Source organism: Amblyraja radiata, chromosome 20 (assembly GCF_010909765.2).
Source record: "Amblyraja radiata isolate CabotCenter1 chromosome 20, sAmbRad1.1.pri, whole genome shotgun sequence".
NCBI classification, from domain to species: domain Eukaryota; kingdom Metazoa; phylum Chordata; class Chondrichthyes; order Rajiformes; family Rajidae; genus Amblyraja; species Amblyraja radiata.
The window spans coordinates 34,163,742-34,188,523 of NC_045975.1; the positions used below are offsets into that span (position 1 = coordinate 34,163,742).

General features: G+C 38.5%; 1 protein-coding gene across 4 annotated transcripts in view; it reads left to right on the top strand.

Moving 5' to 3' along the window:
• Positions 1-24,782, top strand: part of prdm11 (PR/SET domain 11) — a 103,262-nt gene that overhangs the window by 53,895 nt on the left and 24,585 nt on the right. For 2 of the 4 annotated variants that reach the window (XM_033039235.1, XM_033039237.1), the window contains one exon: positions 2,535-3,344. The exons of 1 other annotated variant lie outside the window; for it this stretch is intronic. In XM_033039235.1, the coding sequence (XP_032895126.1) occupies positions 2,535-3,344 (810 nt within the window). Of the gene's footprint in view, positions 1-2,534; positions 3,345-20,645; positions 22,115-24,782 lie in introns of all 4 variants that reach the window. One more of the 4 variants, XM_033039236.1, reaches the window with a different exon arrangement.

Genomic DNA, 24,782 nt, shown 5'->3' on the forward strand with positions numbered 1-24,782 from the left:
TTATGGCATCTTATCTTTCCACTTCCCTGGATCCTCTCTCGTCACTTCGCCCCTCCTAAACATTGGTCATTTGGTTTACGGCATCTTACTTCAAAGATGTGACTAGCTGTTTCTCTCTTCCTTTCTCGCCTCCTCCCCCATAACATTGGCCATTTGGTTTACGGCATCTTACTTCAAAGAGATCTCTCTAGCTTCTCCTCTCTGCTTTTCACTTGGGAGACAATGTTATAGGATTTATTATCTCACACACCGCAACCTAAGGCAAGCCTAATTTGACAATAAGATGCCATAAACCAAATGGCCTATGTTTATGAAGGACCAAGTGACAGAGAGGAAACAGCGAAAGAGCTAGGGTGATCTCTTTGAAGATAAAATGTGGTAAACCAAATGGCCAATGTTATCTTGTACCATGTGACAAAATGCCTTTGATGTGATGCATTCTGTAGAAACCTTTTCCTGTACCTCTGACCATGACTAATGGCTGTGGAATGTGCTAAGGGGACAAAAAAAAACGATTTAATGCAATGTAATTCGGTTGTTCAGAGAAGGTGGCTGAGCACAGTTAAGTGTCTACCTTGGTCACTTGACTGGAGTTCTCGCTCCCTTCCATCGGCCGATGTTAAGTAAAGTTTTGAACTGGTCTACCAAACAGTTTGTGTGGTGTCTGTTTATTAAGAAGCGAACCTGGTTTAGTAGTTAAGAAAGTAGCTTTTTCAACTCTGCCTCAAAAATTTTGGCCTGTATATTTGTAAATGAGGTGCATATAAAAGGATTTCACAATCAATACAATATATAAAAAAACTGTTAATAAGCAAGTGAGAAAAGCCAATATTGGTCAGATTTGGTGAAGAACTTAAACCTGTACCGTTGTCTACAAGTTCAATATACAGATTTACACTTACTTGATAATATGATCCTTAATAATGATCTCCCCATTACCTGGTATCAAAGTCAGATTTTTTGAACCTTAATAGGAAAATTAGAGATTATGTATAAGCTTCATGTGACTAAGTACAATATATTCTTCAAGTGCATATTTAAGGGTAAAATACATGGAAGAATTAGGATACATTGCGAGCAGCTATTCCTCTGCTTCCAGCAAGGTGTCCTAGAATCAGCAAAGTTTCATCCAATATGGATCTAGAGGGGCCAGCAGTGATTAATACTTTGCGAAAGGGGTCATATGTACTCCTAGGAGATGACTGTTGGGTGGGTGTTCCCCAGTGGAAGTGATGAAGCTGAATTTTAGTTAAAAATATAAGAAGATATTAAATTGGCTTCTGGGCTAGCTTACATCTTATATTTATTGTCAAATTAGGCTTGCCTTAGGTTGCGGTGTGTGAGATAATAAATCCTATAACATTGTCTCCCAAGTGACAAGCAGAGAGGAGAAGCTAGAGAGATCTCTTTGAAGTAAGATGCCATAAACCAAATGGCCAATGTTTATGAGGGACCAAATGACAGCCAGGAAGCAGCGAAAGAGCTAGGGTGATCTCTGTGAAGATAAAATGGCCAATGTTATCTTGTACTATGTAAACAAAAGGCCTTTGATGTGATGCATTCTGTGGAAACCTTTTCCTGTACCTCTGACCATGACTAATGTCTGTGAAATGTGCTAAGGGGACAAAAAAAAACCTATTTAAGGCAATGTAATTCTGTTGTTCAGGGAAGTGGACGGAAGACGGTCAAGTGTCTATATTGGTCACTTGACTGGAATTCTCGCTCCCTTCCATCGGCCGATGTTAAGTAAAGTTTTGAACTGGTCTACCAAACAGTTTGTGTGGTGTCTGTTTATTAAGAAGCGAACCTGGTTTAGTAGTTAAGAAGGTAGCTTTTTTATACATACCGCCTTATTTGAAAATGTTTCCCTTCTCACCTTGAACCCGTGCCCTCAAGTTCTTGATTCCCCAACCCTTGGGAAAATATTGGGTGCATTCACCCTATGTATGGCCCCTTATGATTTTATGCACCTGTGTAAGATCATCGCTCAGTCTCCTACTCTTCCCTATAAATCAGTCCCTCAAGTCCAGGTAGCATAAGAATATTTATATTTTCTGTACTCTCCATCATAATGGCATCTTTCCTATAGGAGGGTGACTAAAACTGAAATAAATATTCTCTTTTCTTTAAATTAAAATACTTTTGCCTAAAAATCCATGATAAATTCTTTAATGCAGAATTTAAACTGGACTTAAATACATTTATATTTTGTATGATTGACAAATGTTTATGACGTATGTTAATTCCAAGTACTTCTATCTACCTGTTTATTGGTATACCAGTTCTCACTGAACTATACTCACATTGAGAAATGTGATATGTGAAAAGAACAAAGTAATTCCATACCAAATTATTTTAGTTCATGGTAAACGATATGGTCAAGCTCATTGTGCCAATGCTCCTTTTTCTCAGTGACTTTATATAAGCAATACTGTGAACATGATCATTTCTTCAGATAAGTCATTTCTGTGAGCTCAAAAAATGACATTCAAACCCTGTATTTTGGCAGTAATTTACATAATGTACCATTTCAGCAGCAGCAAAGTGCAAGAAGGCTAGCCTAGGAAGACATTCCACTGAAAAATCCACTGGAGATCCAGGGACCTCCAGAATACCAGGGATTCTAAATATGGATGATTTTGAAAGACTGGAAAATACCAATCCCAACAAGGGTGGAAAACGTGACAACAAAGATGGAGACTGCAGCCCAAGCCCTAAAAAGAAGAAGCTGGAACAATTGTTTAAAAGCATCCATGATTTGCCAGTTGATAGTCCAAGAGAAAAGCTTGGTTGTCCAATTTCTGGTCGGGGTCCATTTGAACATGTATGTTCTATGAAGCAAACTAGCAATCTTCTAACTACCTCATCTCCTGTACCTCAAAGGTCTCAGTTTGTAGCCCGCAGTGGACAGGAACATGAAATCAATAAATTGAATACAGCACAAACAAAATATCCATCATCAATGGACAATCAATTTCCTGTTCGGCAAAGGCTCAGGCATCACGAAGGAGACACATTCAACAGGCCAGGAACTTCTTCACAGCAAAGTATTCTATCTCAATCAGGCACCAGAGGTGAAGGAGACTTCAGATCCCAACAAAAAGTAAATGAAAAGCATTTAAATACTGGTTTTCTCCAAGCAATGGACTCTGGGTTCCTTCAAAATACTGAAGAAAACAGCAGTGCTTTGCCACCAGAGAATTCAGGTGGACAGCACAGGGCTGTGGCTGAAGAAGATCTTCCAAAAAGCCAGCCCACATCGTACTGTCCAAATTGTGTAATACTACAAGAGAAAATTCGACAGCTTCAAGAGGAACTAGATCGACTGAAGTCTAACTTGCCAGGTAAGTCTACACATATGATGTGCCCTAGAAAATTAATATTTATTTTTTGCTTTTTATTGATCGGTTTTTAAGCTGTGGCTGGCAGTTTAACCAACCTATTAGTTATGGTTTCCGTATTATATGTGAAGTTATAAAATAAAATTATGCTGTTGCTTATAGTGGTCAATGCTGGCTTGCTGATTGATCCACGGAATAACATTGGTGTTGCATATCTATGACACTTGTAAAGGGGGAGGTGACCCATTTAGAAGAGTTGGAATGACAAAGAAAAAGTGGGCATTGGGTAATTCTAATCTAAATTAGAAAGAGACAGTATCCTGTTTGTTGGCCTGCATAGGCTGTATTTCAAATCACTGCTTCCTTCACAGATAATCTTAAAGATAAAGATTTAATTTTAGGTTTGAGAATGGCTGCTGACATTCTACAGGCCAAACTAAACGTGTATCATTCTAACATGTGTATCATTCTTCTTTATTCAGAGCAAATGCTTGATTAATACCACTGCATATGTAGTTATGGTACTCAATGGAAATTAAATAATTCTGCAAATATCACATTACTTTGTCATGTGTATATATTCGTTACAGTTGTATTCACTGTACTCTACTATTCTAAATTCAATAATTTTGTGGAAGCTAAGGATTTGTGCCAGTTCTTCAATATCCGCATCTTTCCTGCGACTAGACTTTGGAGCAACATTACTTGGACGGTTTTTAAAGGATATATCTTTGTTTTATCAGTTTTGGTCGTTAGAGGGAGTAATTGAGGGGGGGGGAAAGCAAATGGCTCTTTCACAGTTAATGTGAGTTCAAAAGCTGGGAGGGAAGAGGAATGGCAACAAAATCCTCACAAAGGAGTGATTGCAAATGGGAGAAGTGGGATTGAATGTTTTTGGAAGAAATATACCGTTGGATGGTCAGTCCTAAAACGCTACAAACTGTTTACAATTTACAATATTCATTTAGCAGATTTCAAAATCCTCTGTTGTTTTCCTTTCTAATGCGCACTGCTGTAAATTAAGTTTTGTTTGATTCTCCTTTGTTTAAGTTAATAGGGTGTTACTTTTATTTGATGTGTGAAGAACAATTCTAGCTAAACTCAGCCAACTATGAATGATGTCTCTTTTAGGTTTATTTACAGTAGTTCTTTATTGAAATTGGTTTATAATCAATAAGGCGCTTGATTATGAAAGCATTTGAAATCAAATAATTAATCAAATTATTCAGTTCAAGAATTGAATTTTTTATTATTTATAAATGTATTATTATTAATTATAAATGTGGTGAAGGTGACAATAAGAAAACCTAAGATAGACACAAAATGCTGGAATAACTGAGCGGGTCAGGCAGCATCTCTGGAGAAAAGGAATTGAAATTTTGGGTCGAGACCCTTGTACATAAAACATCAACGTTACAACATATTGTGTGATGATTCAGAAGAATAGATTCTATCTGATCTGATGGCCTTGGATTATGTGACAGTCACTTCCAAATTATCTAACTAGTAAGTTATATCTCTGTTACTTGTGTTCTGTTTTCTAAGAAAAGAGTTTCATTTTCAGTTTAGTTTTTAATATCATAATTTGACAGCAAATCACCTCATTTTAGATTGAAATCATTAAATTGTATGTTAAATTTTGTTTATTACTGGATGATTTGTTTATAAAAATTACCAAAATAAACATTTTTAGAACTGTGGCATGCAGTTCTAAGGTGTAAGGTGTTTTTTGTCAGCAGATGGAGCTGTTACATTTCGTGAATAGTTTGGGTCACCAGACTATTTACTCGGGGTGATGACGCATCGCCCTTGTTTAATCTGTCTAATCCAGTAGTTTTAGACATTAGCAATAGACTTTATTTTATAGATATGTCCAACTACTTGTGAAACCCAATTTTAAAAGACCATGTTTTTTTAAACTGAGTAAAATCTATTACTATTCCATTCTGTGTTTATGAATCACCAACCAAGAGAGCAAAGAAGGTGGTTTAATTTTGAAGCTCATACCTTGTGTGTGCTATTAAGAAGTACATTTATGTTATCTTCAGACAATTAGGGTTTTCTCTTTAAATATACATAGTTAATTTTTTAACAGTGAAATGTGTGTAATCTGCTGTTTTGTATAATGTCTTACTTGTGAGGAGATCCTACTTCAAGAACTTTATCTCTGCAAATTTAATTTTTCATAACAATTTTGTCCTGTTTTATTGATACAAAACCAACTCAAATATTTTACATTGATTTTCTTGCTTGAAAGGATTGTTTGAAGGATTACCTAATAGAGAAGTTTAAAATTATGAAAGACCTTTATAAAAGAGACACAAAGGGAAAGTCTATTTATAAGGTACAACTATACTGAATGCCGTCCTTATAGGGCAAGAAATTAAATGGAGAATTCAGAGGCAATTTCTTTATCTTGAGAGTTATGAGTGTTTGGATGCATTTATGGAAAGAATGCAGAACATGATGGTTTTAATGAAAGGATAAATAAACGTAAGAAGGAAAAGGGAATAGTGGATATGCTGACAGAATGACTGGCCTAAATGCTGACAATTACTAACTGGATTGAAAGGTCCATTTTTGTTTACTGTAGTTCTAAATAGTTTAGTATGCGATACTCCATCAATTAAATTAAATTGCATAACATTATTTTTTAGTTTTATGCAATTGGAAATGGTCTACCCTTGGGTGCAATAGAATAACAAGATGCTCTGGATTATTTTGTGTCACTTTGAAAATTTAACCAGGCACTACCTATCGTAAATCACTCTTTCGATCTTAAAAGTTAATTCTGCATGATTTAATTTTTCATGCAACACACCTCTCATTGGGCATAACTGGAAAAATGTGGTAGTACCAGCACAGCATTGGATTAGCATCCCTCCAAGTAAGTGAAATATCTCTCTACATTTTTGTCCCATTTCCCTCACAATGTACTCTGATTGTACACTGAACACAATACTCTGATCTCTTGGACATCTCTGATCTGCAGCCTCTTCATCTTGCCTCTTCCCCTCCCCTCTCACACCAGTGCCAACAACATTTCTCTAACCTCCCCATTCTCCAACAATTTTTCTTGAGGTCTCAATACTTTTCAAAATCTGCCCAAGATTAATAGTGAGTGCCTGATCAATGCTCCATAACCCTCCATAAAATGTTCTAAATACACGTGGCCATCTCCTGAGCCCATGCTTATTGATTGAACCAGAATTCCTAGGTCTAGATAGCGTACCTCAACAATGTAGGATAAACTAGTAGCCCCTATTCACCAGGAAATTTTATTAATTCATTCAAAAACACAGAATCATTTGGGTCATGAAATTATTGTTGTACAAAAGGCAAGTAACTAGATTGCAACATTAATTCATTCCTTGTATTAGTGTTCATTGTAATATCGAAGTACAGAGCACTGTGAATTGTAAATGTTTGTAATTTCTAATTTAATAAGAAATGTCTAATATTGCGCATTGTAGCGACAGACATTTTGGAGCTTTTCATCTTTCTTGGTTGGACTAGGTGAGGAAAGAAGCTATGGATGATGCCTGGCAAGGTGTAGATTAGTTAGTGTGCAACATTTTCTCATTTGAATGCATCAGTGCTCCTTAATAGTTTATTCAGGTTGCCATATAATTCAGTATGTGTATTGCAAAACAAAATAAGGCATGGGTGGCATCTCTATAAATTGTAAAAGTGACACATTTTTAACTTGTTTTGCTAAATTAGCAAGCTGATATATCACTTGGAGGTTGTGTTGTGGAGGATCCCTGATATGTTGTGTCCATCAAATGGTTGACATCACTTTTGTATAGTTTTTTTTAGGCATATTTTGAGACATTCTTTTAGAACTTATTTTTTGAATAAACCTGCGGAGTGCTATGCTTATGGAACTATTAATCTACTTGTTTAAATCTATTGCTTTCTCTACTAGTATATACTAGCTAAAATACCCAACAAAACAACCCTTACCAAAAAAATATATGGACTCATTAGTATATGCATTTCTGACGTGGTTCCTTGCAACAAAATAAGTTGCAATATAACTGGGGTGTCTAAACTAAAAATGAAGAATATTTTATTTTTAATCTAGCATTAGATGTATGATTATATGGCTTTCTAGAGAAACATATATGATCATCGAATTTTGTGAGTCCATAAGTTAAATGAGTAAAATAGCTTGTTGTAAGGAAAGTAATATCTTGGTGCTCTCATGTTGTCAAGCTGTTTTATGATGAAACTAATAAAGTTTTCTTTGATTCCTCTCCTAATTGTTATTAACTATTAAGCCTTTTGGTAACTGAGCTATATTATTTTTCTTGTTTCTGTGATTGTTAAATCAGTAAATAATTTATATAAGCAATATTGGCACATTTTTGAAGAAATTATTTGGGTTATGATGTTGGTGAACCAGAAGACACACGATTGCTAATAATCTGACATATTTGAGGAACCGTTCCTGTACGATCTTTTGAGTTTACTGGTGCATTTTCACAATGCTACTGCTGAATTCTGAGCACATCAAAAAATGAAAATAATAATCTGCAAGTGCTGTCATACACCAGAGGAACAGAGATTTTGATCACTGCAGTTCAATATCTGAGATCTTATCAAAAAGAGGACATGGCAATAACAGATAAAGGTAAGAACTTTATATTTTTATTTTTATTTGCTAAGTTATGTATCGTCATAATTTTTGAAGAAAAGACGCTGTAAGCAATCACAAATTTCAATTGACATTTTATCTGCAGAAATTGTTACACAGAGGATACAGAGTGAGACTGATAATACATGTCATTTATTATGTCTGCAGGATAGATTTCAAAACTACACAAAAACTCCTGTTCTGTTGAGGCTGTATATCGTGAATGGCCCACGTCACGTAGTTTCTTATTGTCATTTTGCTGATTTTTGCACATGGTGGTTGGAACTATAAATCTACTTACAATTTTAAGATACTTTTTCTGTGGTAAAATGGCTCTTTTACGATTGTAAATTGAAACAACATGCACTTAAGAACATTGGAGTCTTTGGGTCTGGAAATCACAATTGGAATCTATGACTGTAACCAAGTTTAAACAAAAACATGTCACTTTATTCACTTCCTCTAACCCTTGCAGTTTTCTTCCATTAAAACTACAGTTTGTTTCAATGTTCCAGCTCTACCAGTTTCCACTGTAGCTAACAATGTGTTCTACATGTTCATCACCCTCTGTGTGAAGTAAATGAAATGTAAACCATTCACAACTGAAATTGAATTTTAATCCTTGGTTGTTGGTGATCATAAAATAAAGTAGACTTTATTTAATCTAATGTATTACTGGAGCAGGCTATTTGATTCTTCATACCACCTCCAGTTCTTAAAAATAGCAGAGTCAGGGGATATGGGGAGAAGGCAGGAACGGGGTACTGATTGGGAATGATCAGCCATGATCACATTGAATGGCGGTGCTGGCTCGAAGGGCCGAATGGCATACTCCTGCACCTATTGTCTATTGTCTGATCCTCTACTGGAACGCCATTTACTTGTACGAACCCCATTGCCCTTGATTTCTTTAATATCTGAAAATCAATCAACTTGTCTTGAAGACTCCATAGCCTTCCTGCATGGAGAATTCCAAAGATTCCTTACCCTGGTTAAATAAACGTATAGACATTTTCGTACTCAATGGTCCACTCCTTACTTTTAAAGACTGTAACCCTCGGATCTTGACATTCTTGACAGGGGAAGCAATACCCCCCACCCCACCCCCCATCTACCCTGTCAAACTCCATAAAAATGTTGTATGTTTTAAAGAGATTACCTTGTCTACACTCAGCAAATAGGTGCAGTGGCTTTATCTCTTCTCAAGGGACCAGTCCCCCATTGCTCCCCAATTGCAAGTATATTCTTCCTCACATAGCTGGATCAATCATTATCATAATAGTAATTTATTAGCCAAGTATGTTTTGCAACATACGAGGAATTTGATTTGTCATACAGTCATACCAATAAAGAGCAACAATACACCCAAATAAACTTTAAACATGAACATCCACCACAGCGACTACCCCACATTCCTCACTGTGATGGAAGGCAAAAAAGCTAAATCTTCTTCCCTTCTTTGTTCTCGGGGGCACTCGAACCTTCTGTTGGGGCGATCTTGGCTCCCGTAGCCGGCGGTCAAGCCCTCCGCATCGGGGCGATCAAGCTCCCGCATCAGGAGGATCTCGGCTCCCCGCGCCAGGCGATCGGGTTGGGGCTAGTCGGACCTCCTGTGCATTGGAGCTTCCTGACATCAGGCTCTACCCGAGACTGCGAGCTCCTCGATGTTGAAATCCGCAGGCCGCGGGTTGAAGCGTCGGTCCCAGGCAAGGGATCGCAGACTCTGATGGTAAGTCCACGGCCCCGCGGTGGGGCACAAGGTCAGTCCCAAGCAAGGCCGCCAGCTCCATGATGTTAGGCCACAGAGCGACTGGAGATACGATCGTGAAACAAATCACATCTCCGGCAAGGTAAGAGATTGAAAAAAGGTTTCCCCCGAAAACATAAAGGTTTTCCCCACATAAAACAAACCAGAGAACATTAATACATACTTTTTAAAACAACTAAAAATAGCAAAAAAAGACGAAATGACAGAGACTGTTGGCGAGACTGCCATCTCTGACGGCGCCACCCAGCATGATAATACAATATCCCAAGACTTGTTGGAACCTTAAATAATTGCAGGAAAATCCCTATATCCGTATCAATTTTTTATTTTTACCATCATCAGAAACTATTTGCCTTCCTAACTTCTTGCTGTGTTTGCTGTGTTTGCTGTGCCATAAAGTCTTCCCAGCCTGGCTTTTCTCAGGTAACATTTGCATTTTCCTGAGTCTTTTTTTTTTACAGATATTGTATTTGCTTTTCAAATAGCTGCTTATGCGGCCTCCTGGACCTAAAATGATAAGTATTGGACTATGGACTGGTGGCTGGTGAGCTGTATGCAAACTCACTACTATCACCTTCATAAGCTTTATCTTTAAATAAAATTTAACTATTAATTCAGACAGAATCAGTCAACTGTTTCTGACTTGTAGGGCAGCACAGAACATTGAGCTCCCAACGCATCATAGGCTTAATACTTTTGTTAGGAACTCAGTTTGTACCCGCAATTTCTCTAGCCTGATGATTTATAGTCAAATTTGCTGCTTTGATGGAACATACAGAGAAGTAACAACACCATCTAAAACAAAGAAAATTGTAAGACCCTGCCTAGAACCTACATAACTGAGTCTCTGTACCAATTTTCTATCTGGTACAGTTCACTGGATTATCAAATAGTTTTTCACTTTGTATTTTGTGACAGTACTAAGTATTTTTTAGCTAAAGAGGAACTAATCAGTGGAGTTGAATTTCTCATGTAAATACAGGTTTATTTAATACCTTATACATATTTGAACCATCAATGCACTGGAGAGTTGATTTGCACACGTCTTACATGCTTGTGATGAAACTGAAATGTCATCATGCCTAAAAATGTGAATCAAATCAATCAACTTCCAGTCAAATGTGACAAAATAATAGTTTATTGGGTTTCGCCATTGTTTTCCCACATAGTGAATTCTTGATTTCAATCATGAGATGAGGCTAGTTACAAGAATGTTTCATTCAGCATTGTCATTGCATTCCCTCTATTCGGCATGCACAGAAAAAGATTTGAGCAACGTTAGCTCTTCTTTATACAAAAGCCCAGAGCATCCAGAAGTTATAAGGTTGAATGTATTACATCTATATTTAAAATTCTTATTAATAATGAAATTTAACAGACTTTGCAAGGATTACACTTTTCTATTGTTTTTTTTCTTTACTTGCATTTTGGTTAGAATTAATTAATTGCACAAAAATGTGTAATATTGCCATATTGTAAAATATTTTGAAATCACTCTGAGTATTTTATCAAAATATTATTAATTTCCCCATTATTTTTTCACTTATTTTTAGATTGGGCTTCCAGGAGAACTTAACACTTTACATAACAAACAATGGTCCTGCACCACATATAAATCTTATATGCTCAACGTAATGATATATGTTATTTTTTGTAATAAGTGATGGGAGCTGATCAAATAACATTTTTTTTAAAAAGGACCATAATCCAAAATATTTCAGTATTCTCTTATCATAGCTATCTTATCCACCAGGACTTTAGCAGTTAATTTACACTTGCAGAGATCCAGACAGTTGTTGTTACCATTGTACTATTTGGCTTCATGTTTTCTCCCCTCTAAAGAAAAGTATAAAAGTAACTCCACAAGAGGAATCATGGCCTATTGTTTTTTGTTTGATTTATTAATGTAGTGACTACAAATTTTAAATTTTGTTACGAAGTAAATAATTTTCACCTGCAATGCAAGATGACAGTGTGCTTTGTATGGTGCATCTGTAGAAGCTAGTAAAATTAATTGGATATATGCCAAACTTTGTTAGACTCTTGAGGAAGAGGAGGCATTTTGGCCAGAGCTTTGATGCGGTTGGTCCAGGACAAATATGTGGTGATAATTATGCCTAGGAACTTGAAGCGCACGACCATTTCCATTTTGACACCATTAATGCTGATTTGGGAATGTACTCTACCTCACTTCCTGAAGTTAATAACTAGCTCCATTAGTTTGCTGACATTGGGAGAAAGGTTCTTGTTTTGAAGCCACGCTACCAAGCTTTCTATTTCCTTCCTGTACTCCATCTCATCATTGTTCAAGATACAGCCCACTACAGTGGTGTCATCTGCAAACTTGTTGGCATAGTACTAAACGAGCACTTTGCAGCTGTATTAACCAAGGAGAAGGATATGGAGGATAGTAAAATCAATCTGGATTATATTAATATGCTAGGGCAGTTTGAGATCAAGAAGGGTGTGCTGTTTGAAAGTATTAAAGTGAATAAATCCCTAGGGCCTGATGAAATCTATCCCAAGGTATTGAGAGAGGCAGGAGTGTAGATTGCAGGAGCCTCAACAAAAAACTTTGGATCTTTTCTAGCCGCAGGCGACGTCCCTCAGGACTGGAGAGTAGCCAATGTTGTTGCTTTGTTTAAGAAAGGAAGTAGAGATAATCCAGGAAATTGTAGGCCGTTGAGCCTCTCATCCATGGTAGAAGAGCTATTGAAAAGGATTCTTTGGTATAGGATTTTCTCGCATTTGGAAGAGAATTGGAAAATTAGGGACAGTCAACGTGGCTTTGTCTTTGGCAGATCCTATCTAACTAACTTAATTGAGGATTGAGGAGGTGATGAAAGTGATCAATGAGGGTATGGCGGTTGATGTTGTCTACCTGGACAAGGTATTTGTTAAAGTTCCTCATGGTAGGCTGATCCAGAAGATTAAGACCCAAGGTAGGTTAGATAGGCACATGGATATACGATACGATAGGATAGAACTTTATTAAACACAGGAGAGAAACATAATATGAAGGGATATGGACCAAGTGCAGACAGAGGAGATTGATTTATCTTTGCATTATGTTTGGCACTGAGATTTGGGCCGAAGGGCTGGTTCTTGTGGTGAACTGTTATGTTCGATGATGATAAGGTTGAAATAACTTTAACTTCTGTCCAATCTAAGTGTTATGCTTAGGTACAGGAAATGGCAAATTTGAGATGCAAGTGTAGTTTCTTCATTTGATAGCTCATCATGAGTCAAGCAACCTTTCTTATTTTTGTGTATTTTAAAGCTTTGTGAGCAGTAGCAACTATAATATACAGAGTTTTAGTAATATAGATTAGCATTGAAATCGACTTCAATATTCATGATTTAAAGACCTACTAAGCATACAATTTCAAATCATAAACATTTTTTTATGTTCCATTACTTAATAATAACACCATGGAATTTCAAGAATATTTGAAGTGCATTGCAAAATCACAAATATATACAATATATTTAAAAGTCATTGAACATTGTACCTGAAGTGAATAAGAAGTGCACCTAAAAGGCTATGCTAACTTTCCAATCTAATTTGTATTATTTTAGGTAGTGACATTTCAAGTACACATGCAAGTATTGTAAAAAATATGGTTATTGTTTCTTCATCTACATTCCTTTCAGGCAATGAATTTCAGAAGCACCTTTGGAATATTTTTTTTGTTCCCTTGACTCTTCTACTTTCCTTTCATCAATTACACTTACGCTAATAAAAACAAACATGCAACAAATCAGGCATAATCATTGGAGAGAAAGATGCAGAGGTAATATTTCAGGTCAGCAAGCTTTAATCAAGTGGAAATAGCTAGAAATGTATTTTGAGGTGCAGAGAAATGGGGGAGGAGAGAACAAAAAGCAGTCTCAGACCGAATGGAATGACAGCAAGAGTGTTCGCGCTAGATAACAAAGCATTGAAGAAGTGAAAGCGCAAAATGATAATCTTAAAATGTAAAAGGAATTTCAAATGAATGCTGTATATCAAATAAAATTGCAGCAATGCTACTTCCTTCAAATTATTGGTTCAATGTTGAGTGTAAAAATGTTTTTCATGTCTAGTGAAGTGATAAGCTACCGTTCCTGTCCTTGGGTTGAATTTTGTTTGAACAGTTCAGGAGATTCAAGGCAGAGTAGTCGGAATAAGAGCTTTGAAGCGAGTGGTGACAAAAAGCTCGGGGTCATGATTACATACTTGGAGGTATTCTGCAAAGTGGTCAGAGCAGCTCGCCTGCATTTGGCCTCCCCAGCATAAAGTTAATACAACTCCAAATATACTAGTATTGTACACTTGAAAAATTCAGATAACAGTATTGCCTCAATTTCCCATGTATCTGGCCCTGGTTGAGAATTCTGACTTCTGACTTTGGGTAAGATTTTCTTTTGCTCTGGAACCCTTTTCTAGGGCATAAAGTATCCTCAAATTTTATCAACAGTAATGCAAAAATTAAATTCCATTTACCCAAATGGGATTGAAAAATCATTGTATTTATTCTCAGAACAACGGTTTCCCCTGAAACTATACTCTTTATAGTTTTAGCATTCAAACTGCATTACTTAAGGGGCTGTCCCACTGCGGCGACCTAATCCGCGAGTGAAGAAGAGTGTTTTCGACCTTCAAGCTCGAGGGCACTTGCCTGGAAAACCTCGAGCTGGATGGACCGTCCGCGTTGAAACTGCGAGCTGGACCGAACACACAGACAGACAGACAGACAGACAGACAGACAGACAGACAGACAGACAGACAGACAGACAGACAGACCGCAAAGGTGTGGGCCAGGGAAAGCGGGGGAATGCTGTCTGAAATTCACACCCGCGATGAAGAGGAAGGTAAAAGACGGCTGGCACTGTATCGGTAAGTCCTTTAGAGAGCCCGGGGGGGGGGGGACATTTAGCTTATCAGTCGGTTTTCCTTAGCCCAGAAAACTCCAATGAGCCGATCAAAATGCCTGGTCAGCGAAGGAGATTGTCTACGGCTGCCCTCGACTGCCTGTAACTAAATAGCGATCCCACTCCACTGCACTACTAGTTAAAAAGAACAATGCCGACCAAATTTTACTCGCGGAAAATTTTTCAACATGCTGAAAAAATCTCCGCGACCTAGCTGAGGCCGTGAGTATGAGGGAACTTCCCTCGAGCACGAAGGAGAGTTCCAGTGACCTCATAGGACCACATGTCGACCATGGTGCGAGTTTGAGTCGAGGGCAAACTCTTTGGAACTCGCGGATTAGGTTGCCGTAGTGGGACAGCCCCTTTATGAGACCTGTGATTTTAAATAAATCACAAAAAACTTCATTTACTTTTCCTTTCATCCACACAAGAACAGACAGGGCTGGCAAATACAACTGCGCATACCACAGGCATCCATAGGTTACAAGCATCCAAAGACTTCAGTTGTGTCCTTCCTGGCAAACATCTGCAAAGGCATAATTCGGTAGTTCTGGATGGTGTACAGATGGTCTTTATCTGCCCACTCTAGTTTCTCCAACTGCTTGGGAACGCTCTTGCATTATGCCTTGCCCCATTACCTCTCCCTTCAATTCTTTGTGAAGTCCATCTACTTATTGCCATAACTTTTTAAAATTCTATTTTCAGGATCTATGCATCTTTGGCAAGGTCAGCATTTATTACCTATTCGTAATTACCATTTAGAAAATGGTAGTGACCCATCGTCTTGAATTATTGGAGTTCATGTGATGGAGGTGTTCTCACAGTGCTAATCGGCAATGAGTTCCAGGATCTGGCTCACAGATTATGTATTGCGTAATGTTCCTTTAAGAGTCAGCTGCAGAGATCGCACCCATGAGGCCTAATGCTTGTACTGGATCAAAAGAGAATATTGGAGAATATCACTGTCACTTTCATCACACATTACAAAGGGGAACCAAACAATGCTATTCCAAAAAGCTTTGAATCTGTGTGCAATGTTCACAATGACCCACAAAACTCTTTAATATCATTAAAAAAATTAACAGAATTTCTGGCAACACATTGTAAACAGCCAAAACAGTATACTAGCTTTAAGGAAGTGCAGATAAATTGCTGTTTCACATGGGAAGACAGCTTGAGGCTTGAAAAGGAGGTGGGATAATGCGACTAGTGGTATTGCAGTTTGAGAATAACGATCCTTTGGATGTGAAGGCCAGTTGGTGAAAGGTGAAGATAAAGAAATCCTATTCTGGTCCTGGAAGTGGGGAGAAGTGATGGGAACAGAAAATGGAACAGTCACAATCAAAATATGTTGTTTACCTCTTTAAGACAAAGGCAAATTATACTTCACAATGTCATAACCTTGATGTGTTTGCTAAGACATGAGTTTATACTTGCAATCTCTCTCTCTGATGAGTTCATAATACGATTTGTCCTATAGAAGAGAGCAAGCACCGTGGTCGCTGGTGGGATAAAATAAAATGCCATGCTCAGAGACTCCTTAGAAACCTATAGTCGCAAGGCAAACACTACTGATACCAGCTGTTTGATTCCAGATTATTCAATTGACCAAAATTAAATTCCCCAGTTCTTATGGTGAGATTTGAACAGGCAATAATGAGATTTGGACTGGCAGTAATATTATTTAAATATTACTGCAATTTTTTTTATTGATGAGCACACCACTGTTGTGCATGTCCCTTTCAACCACCCCCTTGCCTTGCCTTGTAGTTTTAAGAACATTGCAAGGCTAGTTTTATATCTAATCCAATTAATATCCAATAAAAGTATAAGGTAGAATTTCTAAAGTAATACAAATTGTGTGCAGGATAATCTTGTGTATCTTGTGCTGTAAAGAACATCTTGTTTTTCCTATCTCCTCCCATCCCCCCGCCCTCGGGCTCCTCCTCCTCCCTTTTTCCTTCCTTCTCCCACCCCCCCCCCCCCACCCCCTATCAGTCTGAAGAAGGGTTTCGGCCCGAAACGTCGCCTATTTCCGTCGCTCCATAGATGCTGCTGCACCCGCTGAGTTTCTCCAGCATTTTTGTGTACCTTCGATCTTCCAGCATCTGTAGTTCCTTCTTGAACATCTTGTTTTTCCTTGTTTGCACCCTGGTTCCTCTTGTCTTTTCTATCACTTGTTGCAGTTTAATACCAAAATAAAGTTAATACTTAGCAGTCAATAATTCTGTTGTCTGTTTAAGCAAGTTCGTTATGGTTTTGTGATGCCTTTTATATCATGAAGGTTATCTTCACTTTGATTCTTAGTCGTTAAGTCAACTTCGATTGATCACATCATAATTGATTTAATACCCACAGTTTCTGTTTTTAAAGATATGTTACCATAAATCTTGGTCCAAAAGACTCACTCAAAACGTGAGCAAAGTATTTCACTGCAATCCAATCAAGAATCAAGGATGTGGAGTGATCTTAATGAAGTATAAAATCGTGAGGGGAATAGATAGGATGAATGCAGTGTGTTTTTATCAGGGTATGAGTTGAAAAATAGAAGGCATAGATTTAAAGTTAGAGGAGACAGATGTAATAGGAACTTGAGGAGCAATCTTTTCACACAGAGAGTGGTTGGTATATGGAATGAGCACCAGAGGAAGTGGTTGAGCCAGGTAAATTAACAATATTTAAAATAAATTTGGACAGATGTATGGATAGGAAAGGGCTAGAAGGCTAAAGGGCCAGATGTAAGGAAATAGAACTAGCTTGAAGGGGCATCGCAGTCTGCCTGGACGTTGAGATGAAGGGCTTGTTTCCGTGCTGTATAACTCTATGACTGAGCAATTCGAGAAAGTCTTTTCCTACGATACAGATGAATTCAGATCATAGTTGAGAAAATGTTGTAGGTATAATAGTACCTTATCTGAATTAGCTGTTGAAATAATGATTTATGCCAAAGAAATCAATCTCTGAGGTATCAATAACAATACAATATTTGAATCTAGGGACAAATTGTGTGGAATTCACAATTAAGTGAATTAATTGTAATTTACAGAATAAACTGAATTGACTGGTCAAACTCTTTACTTGCACACCACAATCTATCATGTTCTTCACAATAAGTGCAGACTTGTAGGGGATGGATTTTCTTGGAATTTCTCGTTCCTCAGTGGTAAACACAGCTTATTTTTCTACATGTAATTGAGGTTTGCGTCTAACTATTGAGGTGGTAGAATAGGAAATGCTCTGACATTCTTTGTAAGATTCACTGTCATTGAAATAATTTGATGTTGGCAGTTTGATTATGGGGGTACTTTGTGCTGTACTTTCATTAATTAGTCGTTACATATATCCCTATTGAATCCAGCAAGCCATAATAAAAGGATTTTTTTAAGGGACAAATTGAGATGATATGGGTTGACATACAAAAACAATGGATCAGCAAAGCAAGCCCAGTCGAATGTGCATTAGTCAGTTCTGCATGTAATGACAAAAGAAGGCAGCTTCCCTTCCAAATATGTTAATACCATAGCAATTAGTTCAGAGAAACCAATTAGAACATTAGCAATCAATGAGAAAAAGTCCCTTTCAGCTCCTACTTTTATTGCCTTAAATTATAAGATTCTTTGGGTTGGAGCATTTGGATGAATGGTGGGAGAGGAGGGTGAGGGGAGGGCAGGTATATTTTCCTTACAGGTGTAAAATTACTACAATACTGAGGAAATTTGGACATTTTATTTTGTGACCTACAACAGGAGCATATCTGGCATTAAATTAGTGTGGGTCAACATGGATGTTTGCTTGAAATAGGTTGCTTAAATATGAAAATGGAGAATCTCTAAAATTCAGGCACAAATATTCTGAACATGTGAATCATATCGAGTTGTACTGAGCTAATGTAGGGCACAGAAAATATAGTGCATCAAATTTACAACATTTTTGTAAACTTTTCAGTCTACAAAGTAACTGCAATATATTATCCCGAGATTCACATTTGTACTCAACCTCTCCCCAGCATCACCCAGTGCCCATAACCATAGCACTGGACATTGAGTTCAAATTATCACAAATGTTATCCAAAGCCAAGATTTGGGAGCATGTCATATTCTCAATGTTCTGCTGCAACACTTCCTAATTCTGACACATTCTGACGTGTACAGCTGTCAGCAACAATGTTTGAGGTTTTTTTCCATTGTCTCCTCAGATGTGTTCTAAAGTTTGGAGTGATTGTCCTTCATAAAAGTGAGAAGGGGCTTTTATTGCAGAGCTTTTATAATTATAAATATAAATATGCCATTTTAGTTTAGAGATACAGCATGGAAACTGGTCCTTCGGCTCACCGAGTCAATGCCGACCAGCGATCCCCATACACTAGCACTATTCTACACACTAGGGACAATTTACAATTTTTACTGAAGTCAGTTAACCTACCAACCTGTACGTCTTTGGAGTGTGGGAGGAAACCTGAGCACCCGGAAAAAACCCATGCAGTCACCGGGGGGCACATACAAACCCCGTACTGGCAGCATCCGTTGTCAGGATCAAACCCAGGCCTGTGGTGCTGTAAGGCAACTCTACCGCTGCACCACTGTACTGCCCCCATTTTCATAAGATTATTTTTAGGGGGATGGAGGGAACCACATTCTTGTATCTTTCTCCAATTCTGAAAAATAATGAGGATCTTCAACGTACTTCAAAATATTGTGTGTGGATAAATAAGTAGCTCTTCCGCGCTGATGTATAATCTAAAATTCAGCTTCCATTGCCACAAGGACATTTTCTGAGATTTGAACATTTCAATTCAAATGTTTGAACAGTGCAGAAAGAATAAACATATTCTTGTACAATTACATCTGATTTGTGACAGGCCTAACTAAACATACTTTCAGGATTTATAATATTGAGAGAACCTGATTTGTAAAGGTGACAGTCTGAATAGAATGCAATTCCCCATGTAGCTAATATAATATTTTGTCTGTGAGAAAGTCCTACCAGATCTCATGCAGGATTTCTCTTTATTACCTTCTGATTCTGTATGTATCTGGGCATTATGAGGTTTGATTGCATGCACATTGATTGTTTTCTCTTGATAGCTGAATGCAGATTATAAGAATAATATTATTTAGGGATTATATTTCTGTGTGTGTAAATGGGAATTATTTTATTTCTATTAAACCTCTAAAGTGAAATCAGTTTATCATGATGCATTCAGTAATGTCAAGTTTTCAAACAGCAATAAAGTGCTGACCCTTTTTTGCGCTGACCCTCTTTTACCACAGATTTAAAGCCTTTCTTTTGGCCACCATGTGTTACTTCTTGCTGAAGCCTGAATAGTATCTTGTTGGAAAATATGTAAATAATACTTAGTTTTGATAATAAGATATTTGGTTTTACAATTAATTAATTGTTTGTGTTGCTTTAGGTGGATCACAGTAAGTTATCCATACATTAGACCACTTTTTGCATTTCATTACCCGATTAAGAGGTTGATAAATTTAGTATCATGATTATTTTTTAATATTTGGAAATTAAAAGAACCTGATAGAAGTACTTAGTACTGCCAGTAGATTCAAAGTAGAAACATAGTATTAGTCTGGGCCACTCCCATATAATTAGAAAGAATTGTGCACAAGAAAGATGACCTTGAAATGCACATTGAATAAAGATGTTTTGCCTTACTTAAGACATACGCTTTGGGAAGGTAGAAAATGCATTTGGTCCCTGAAAAATGAATAAAATAAGTCTACATGCTTTCTTTCCTTATATTTATAATGAAAGATTTTTCTTTGTAAATACAGCCTATGTGTTCCAACAAAAGATACTGTCTACCTTGTGCAATTGACTACAGAAATACACTTTCTAATAAATAATAAGTAACCTTTACAAAAGTTACCAATGTACTGTTAAAAAGCTTGTTTCTCGTAGTTTGACAGCAGTTTTTTAAACAATTGTTCATTGAATTAGATGCAGCTAACCTATGTTTTTTTTTAAGTTCCTTCTATGGCTACATTTGCCTTTCTGGAAAATCTTGTCCAGTACTACAGATTCCACCTCTTGCAATCAGAAGCTGAAGAAATAAGCACTTTGATACCTGTGCTACCAGACCAAAAACAACAACCTATGAAGGATAAGGTTCAACACTACTACCCTCATCATCCACCAACACTGCTACACCTTCCACAACCTTTTGAAACCCAACATGCAGAAGAACAACAACCAGCAGTGACTGAGCAGGGCCCAGAACCTAAACTGACACAACAAAAGTGTTCTGAGCAAGAACTTAAGGTTGAACAATGTGATGAAATTGCGGATGAACAATTTTACCCTGAGCAATCAAAACACCAATATCAGCAGATAAAACTCAAAGAACAATTCCTTGAGGTGCCACAAAATAACAGTCAGTGCCAGCAACATTTAGTGGTTGAACATCATCCATTAGATCCAAACCAATTACCGCATCTCCATAAACAGTCACCACAGCAGTTACCACATCTCCAGCAACAGCCGGCACCACAGTTACCACATCTCCAGCAGCAGCCGGCACAACAATTACCACATCTCCAGCAGCAGCCGGCACAACAGTTACCACATCTCCAGCAACAGCCGGCACAAAAGTTGCTACATCTGCAGCAACAGCCGGCACAACAATTACCACATCTCCAGCAACAGCCGGCACCACAGTTACCACATCTCCAGCAGCAGCCGGTGGAACAGTTACCACATCTGCAGCAACAGCCGGCACAGCAGTTACCACATCTCCAGCAACAGTCACCACAGCAGTTACCACATCTGCAGCAACAGCCGGCACAGCAGTTACCACATCTGCAGCAACAGCCGGCACAGCAGTTACCACATCTCCAGCAACAGTCACCACAGCAGTCACCACATCTCCAGCAACAGCCGGTGCAACAGTTACCACATCTCCAGCAACAGCCGGCACCACAGTTACCACATCTCCAGCAGCAGCCGGCACAGCAGTTACCACATCTCCAGCAACAGCCGGCACCACAGTTACCACATCTCCAGCAGCAGCCGGCACCACAGTTACCACATCTCCAGCAGCAGCCGCTACAGCAGTTACCACATCTCCAGCAGCAGCTGGCACCACAGTTACCACATCTCCAGCAGCAGCCGGCAGAGCAGTTACCACATCTCCAGCAACAATCACCTCACCAATCATCACAAAATCTGCAGTCATCCCCACAGCAACTGCCACAATCCCAGCAACCACAACCTAACCAGAAGACATTTTTATGGCAGCAAGAAAATCTACAGCCATTGCCACTACCAGCACCACCGCCACCATCACAACCACAGCATCAGCTTCCACAGTACCAATGCCCTTCAATGCAGGACCCACCACATCTCCAACACAGGTTGCAGCCTTCAACTTTCAAAGATATTTGTCGTAATCTGAAAGCAGTAGCTGCTCGTAAACGTATGCGGCAAAACCAGCCATCGGTAAGAACCATCATTTGATACAAAAAGATTCTTTACATTGGCTAGTTTTACTTGAATGAGGCTGAATCAAATGAAAATTGCTGCTTACCAACTTGAAAGTTTTCAAGGAGGCATATATGTGATTACCATGTGAACCCAAAAGATAAAATTGTCTTCCAAGAAAAAAATAAGCCTGTGGCAATTAAGTATCTTCAGTATTTGCATGCATGTGAATTGGTGAGAGACATCAAGGCCACCTGACTGACTTTGGTTATGCAGAGAGGTGTTAGAAGCTATAATTTATTCCCTCCGAACAGCAAAAGGGAACAGGAAATTTATTAGAGGTGTTAAAATTGGAGGAGTTTTCAGAGCTCAGATGGAAAAACTGTTTCTATCGACTGTAGGAATGGTAACCAGAGATATAAATTTAATGTGATTTGCAAATGGACCACTGCCAATGTGAGCTTAGGAATGGTGACGATGAAAAATATTTTGCTCTGCAACTTATTAAGATTATAAGAAAATAGTGGAGTAAATTTAATCATAACATTTAAAAAGGAATTGCTTATTTATTTGTGAGTTAATTTCACGATTGGGAGAAATTGAGTGCAGGACATGGACTTCTATAAACCTCTGCATAGTAGACTGTTTTGCAATAGACAATAGGTGCAGGAGTAGGCCATTCGGTCCTTCGAGCCAGCACCGCCATTTAATGTGATCATGGCTGATCATCCCCAATCAGTACCCCGTTCCTGCCTTCTCCCCATATCCCTGACTCCGCTATCTTTAAGAGCCCTATCTAGCTCTCTCTTGAAAGTAACCAAATAACTCGCCTCCACCGCCCTCTGAGGCAGAGAATTCCACAGACTCACAAGTCTCTGTGAGAAAATGTGTTTCCTTGTCTCCGTCCTTCTAAACTCCAGAGTATACAAGAGTATACAAGCCCAGCCGCTCTATTCTCTCAGCATATGACAGTCCTGCCATCCCAGGAATGAACCTTGTAAACCTACGCTGCACTCCCTCAATAGCAAGAATGTCCTTCCTCAAATTAGGGGACCAAAACTGCACACAATACTCCAGGTGTGATCTCACTAGCGCCCTATACAACTGCAGAAGGACCTCTTTGCTCCTTTACTCAACACCTCTTGTTATAAAGGCCAACATGCCATTCGCTTTCTTCACTGCCTACAGTACCTGCATGCTTACTTTCATTGACTGATGAACAGGGACCCCCAGATCCCGTTGTACTTCCCCTTTTTCCAACTTGACACCATTTAGATAGTAATCTGCCTTCCTGTTTTTGCTACCAAAGTGGATAACCTCACATTTATCCACATTAAACTGCATCTGCCCACTCACCCAACCTGCATTCTCATAGCATCCTCCTCACAGTTCAAACTGCCACCCAGGTTTGTGTCATCTGCAAATTTGTTAGTTACTTTGAATCCCTTCATCTAAATCATTGATGTATATTGTAAATAGCTGCAGTCCCAGCCCACTAGCCACTGCCTGCCATTTTGAACCCGTTAATCCCTACTCTTTGTTTCCTGTCTGCCAACCAATTTTCTATCCATGTCAGTACTCTACCCCCAATACCATGTGCCCTCATTTTGCCCACTAATCTACTATGTGGGACCTTATCAAATGCTTTCTGAAAGTCCAGGTACACTATATCCACTGGCTCTCCGTTGTCCATGTTCCTAGTTACACCCTCAAAAAATTCCAGAAGATTAGTCATGCAAGATTTCCCCTTTGTAAATCCATGCTGACTCGGACCGATCCTGTTACTGCTATCCAAATGTGCCGATATTTCATCTCGTAAGGTCTGAATGACAATAAAGGAATTCAATTCAATTTTATAATTGACTCCAGCCTCTTCCCCACCACCGATGTCAGGCTAAATCGTCTATAAATCCCTGTTTTCTCTCTCCTGCCTTTCTTAAAAAGTGGGATAACATTAGCTACCCTCCAATCCACAGGAACTGATCCTGAATCTATAGAACATTGGAAAATTATCACCAATGCATTCAAGATTTCTAGAGCCACTTCCTTAAAGTACCCTGGGATGCAGATCATCAGGCCCTGGGGATTTTTCAGCCTTCAGTCCCATCAGTCTACCCAACACCATTTCCTGCCTAATGTGCATTTCCTTCAGTTCCTCCATCACCCCAGATCCTCTGGCCACTAGTATAGATTCTTTGTGTCCTCCTTAGTGAAGACGGATCCAAAGTACCTGTTCAACTCATCTACCATTTCCTTGTTCCACATAATAAATTCACCTTTTTCAGTCTTCAAGGGTCCAACTTTGGTCTTAACTAATTTTTTCCTCTTCACATACCTAAAGAAGCTTTTACTATCCTCCTTTATATTCTTGGCTAGCTTACCTTCGTACCTCATCTTTTCTCCCCGTATTGCCTTTTTAGTTATCTTCTGTTGTTCTTTAAACATTACCCAATCCTCTTGCTTCCCTCTCATCTTTGCTACGTCGTACTTCTTTTCTTTTATTTTTATACTGTCCCTGACGTCCCTTGTCATTCACGGTCGCCCCTTACTCCCCTTGGAATCTTTCTTCCTCTTTGGAATGAACTGATCCTGCACCTTCTGTATTATTCCCAGAAATACCTGCCATTATTGTTCCACTGTCATCCCTCCTAGGGTATCTTTCCAGTCAACTTTGGCCAGCTCCTCC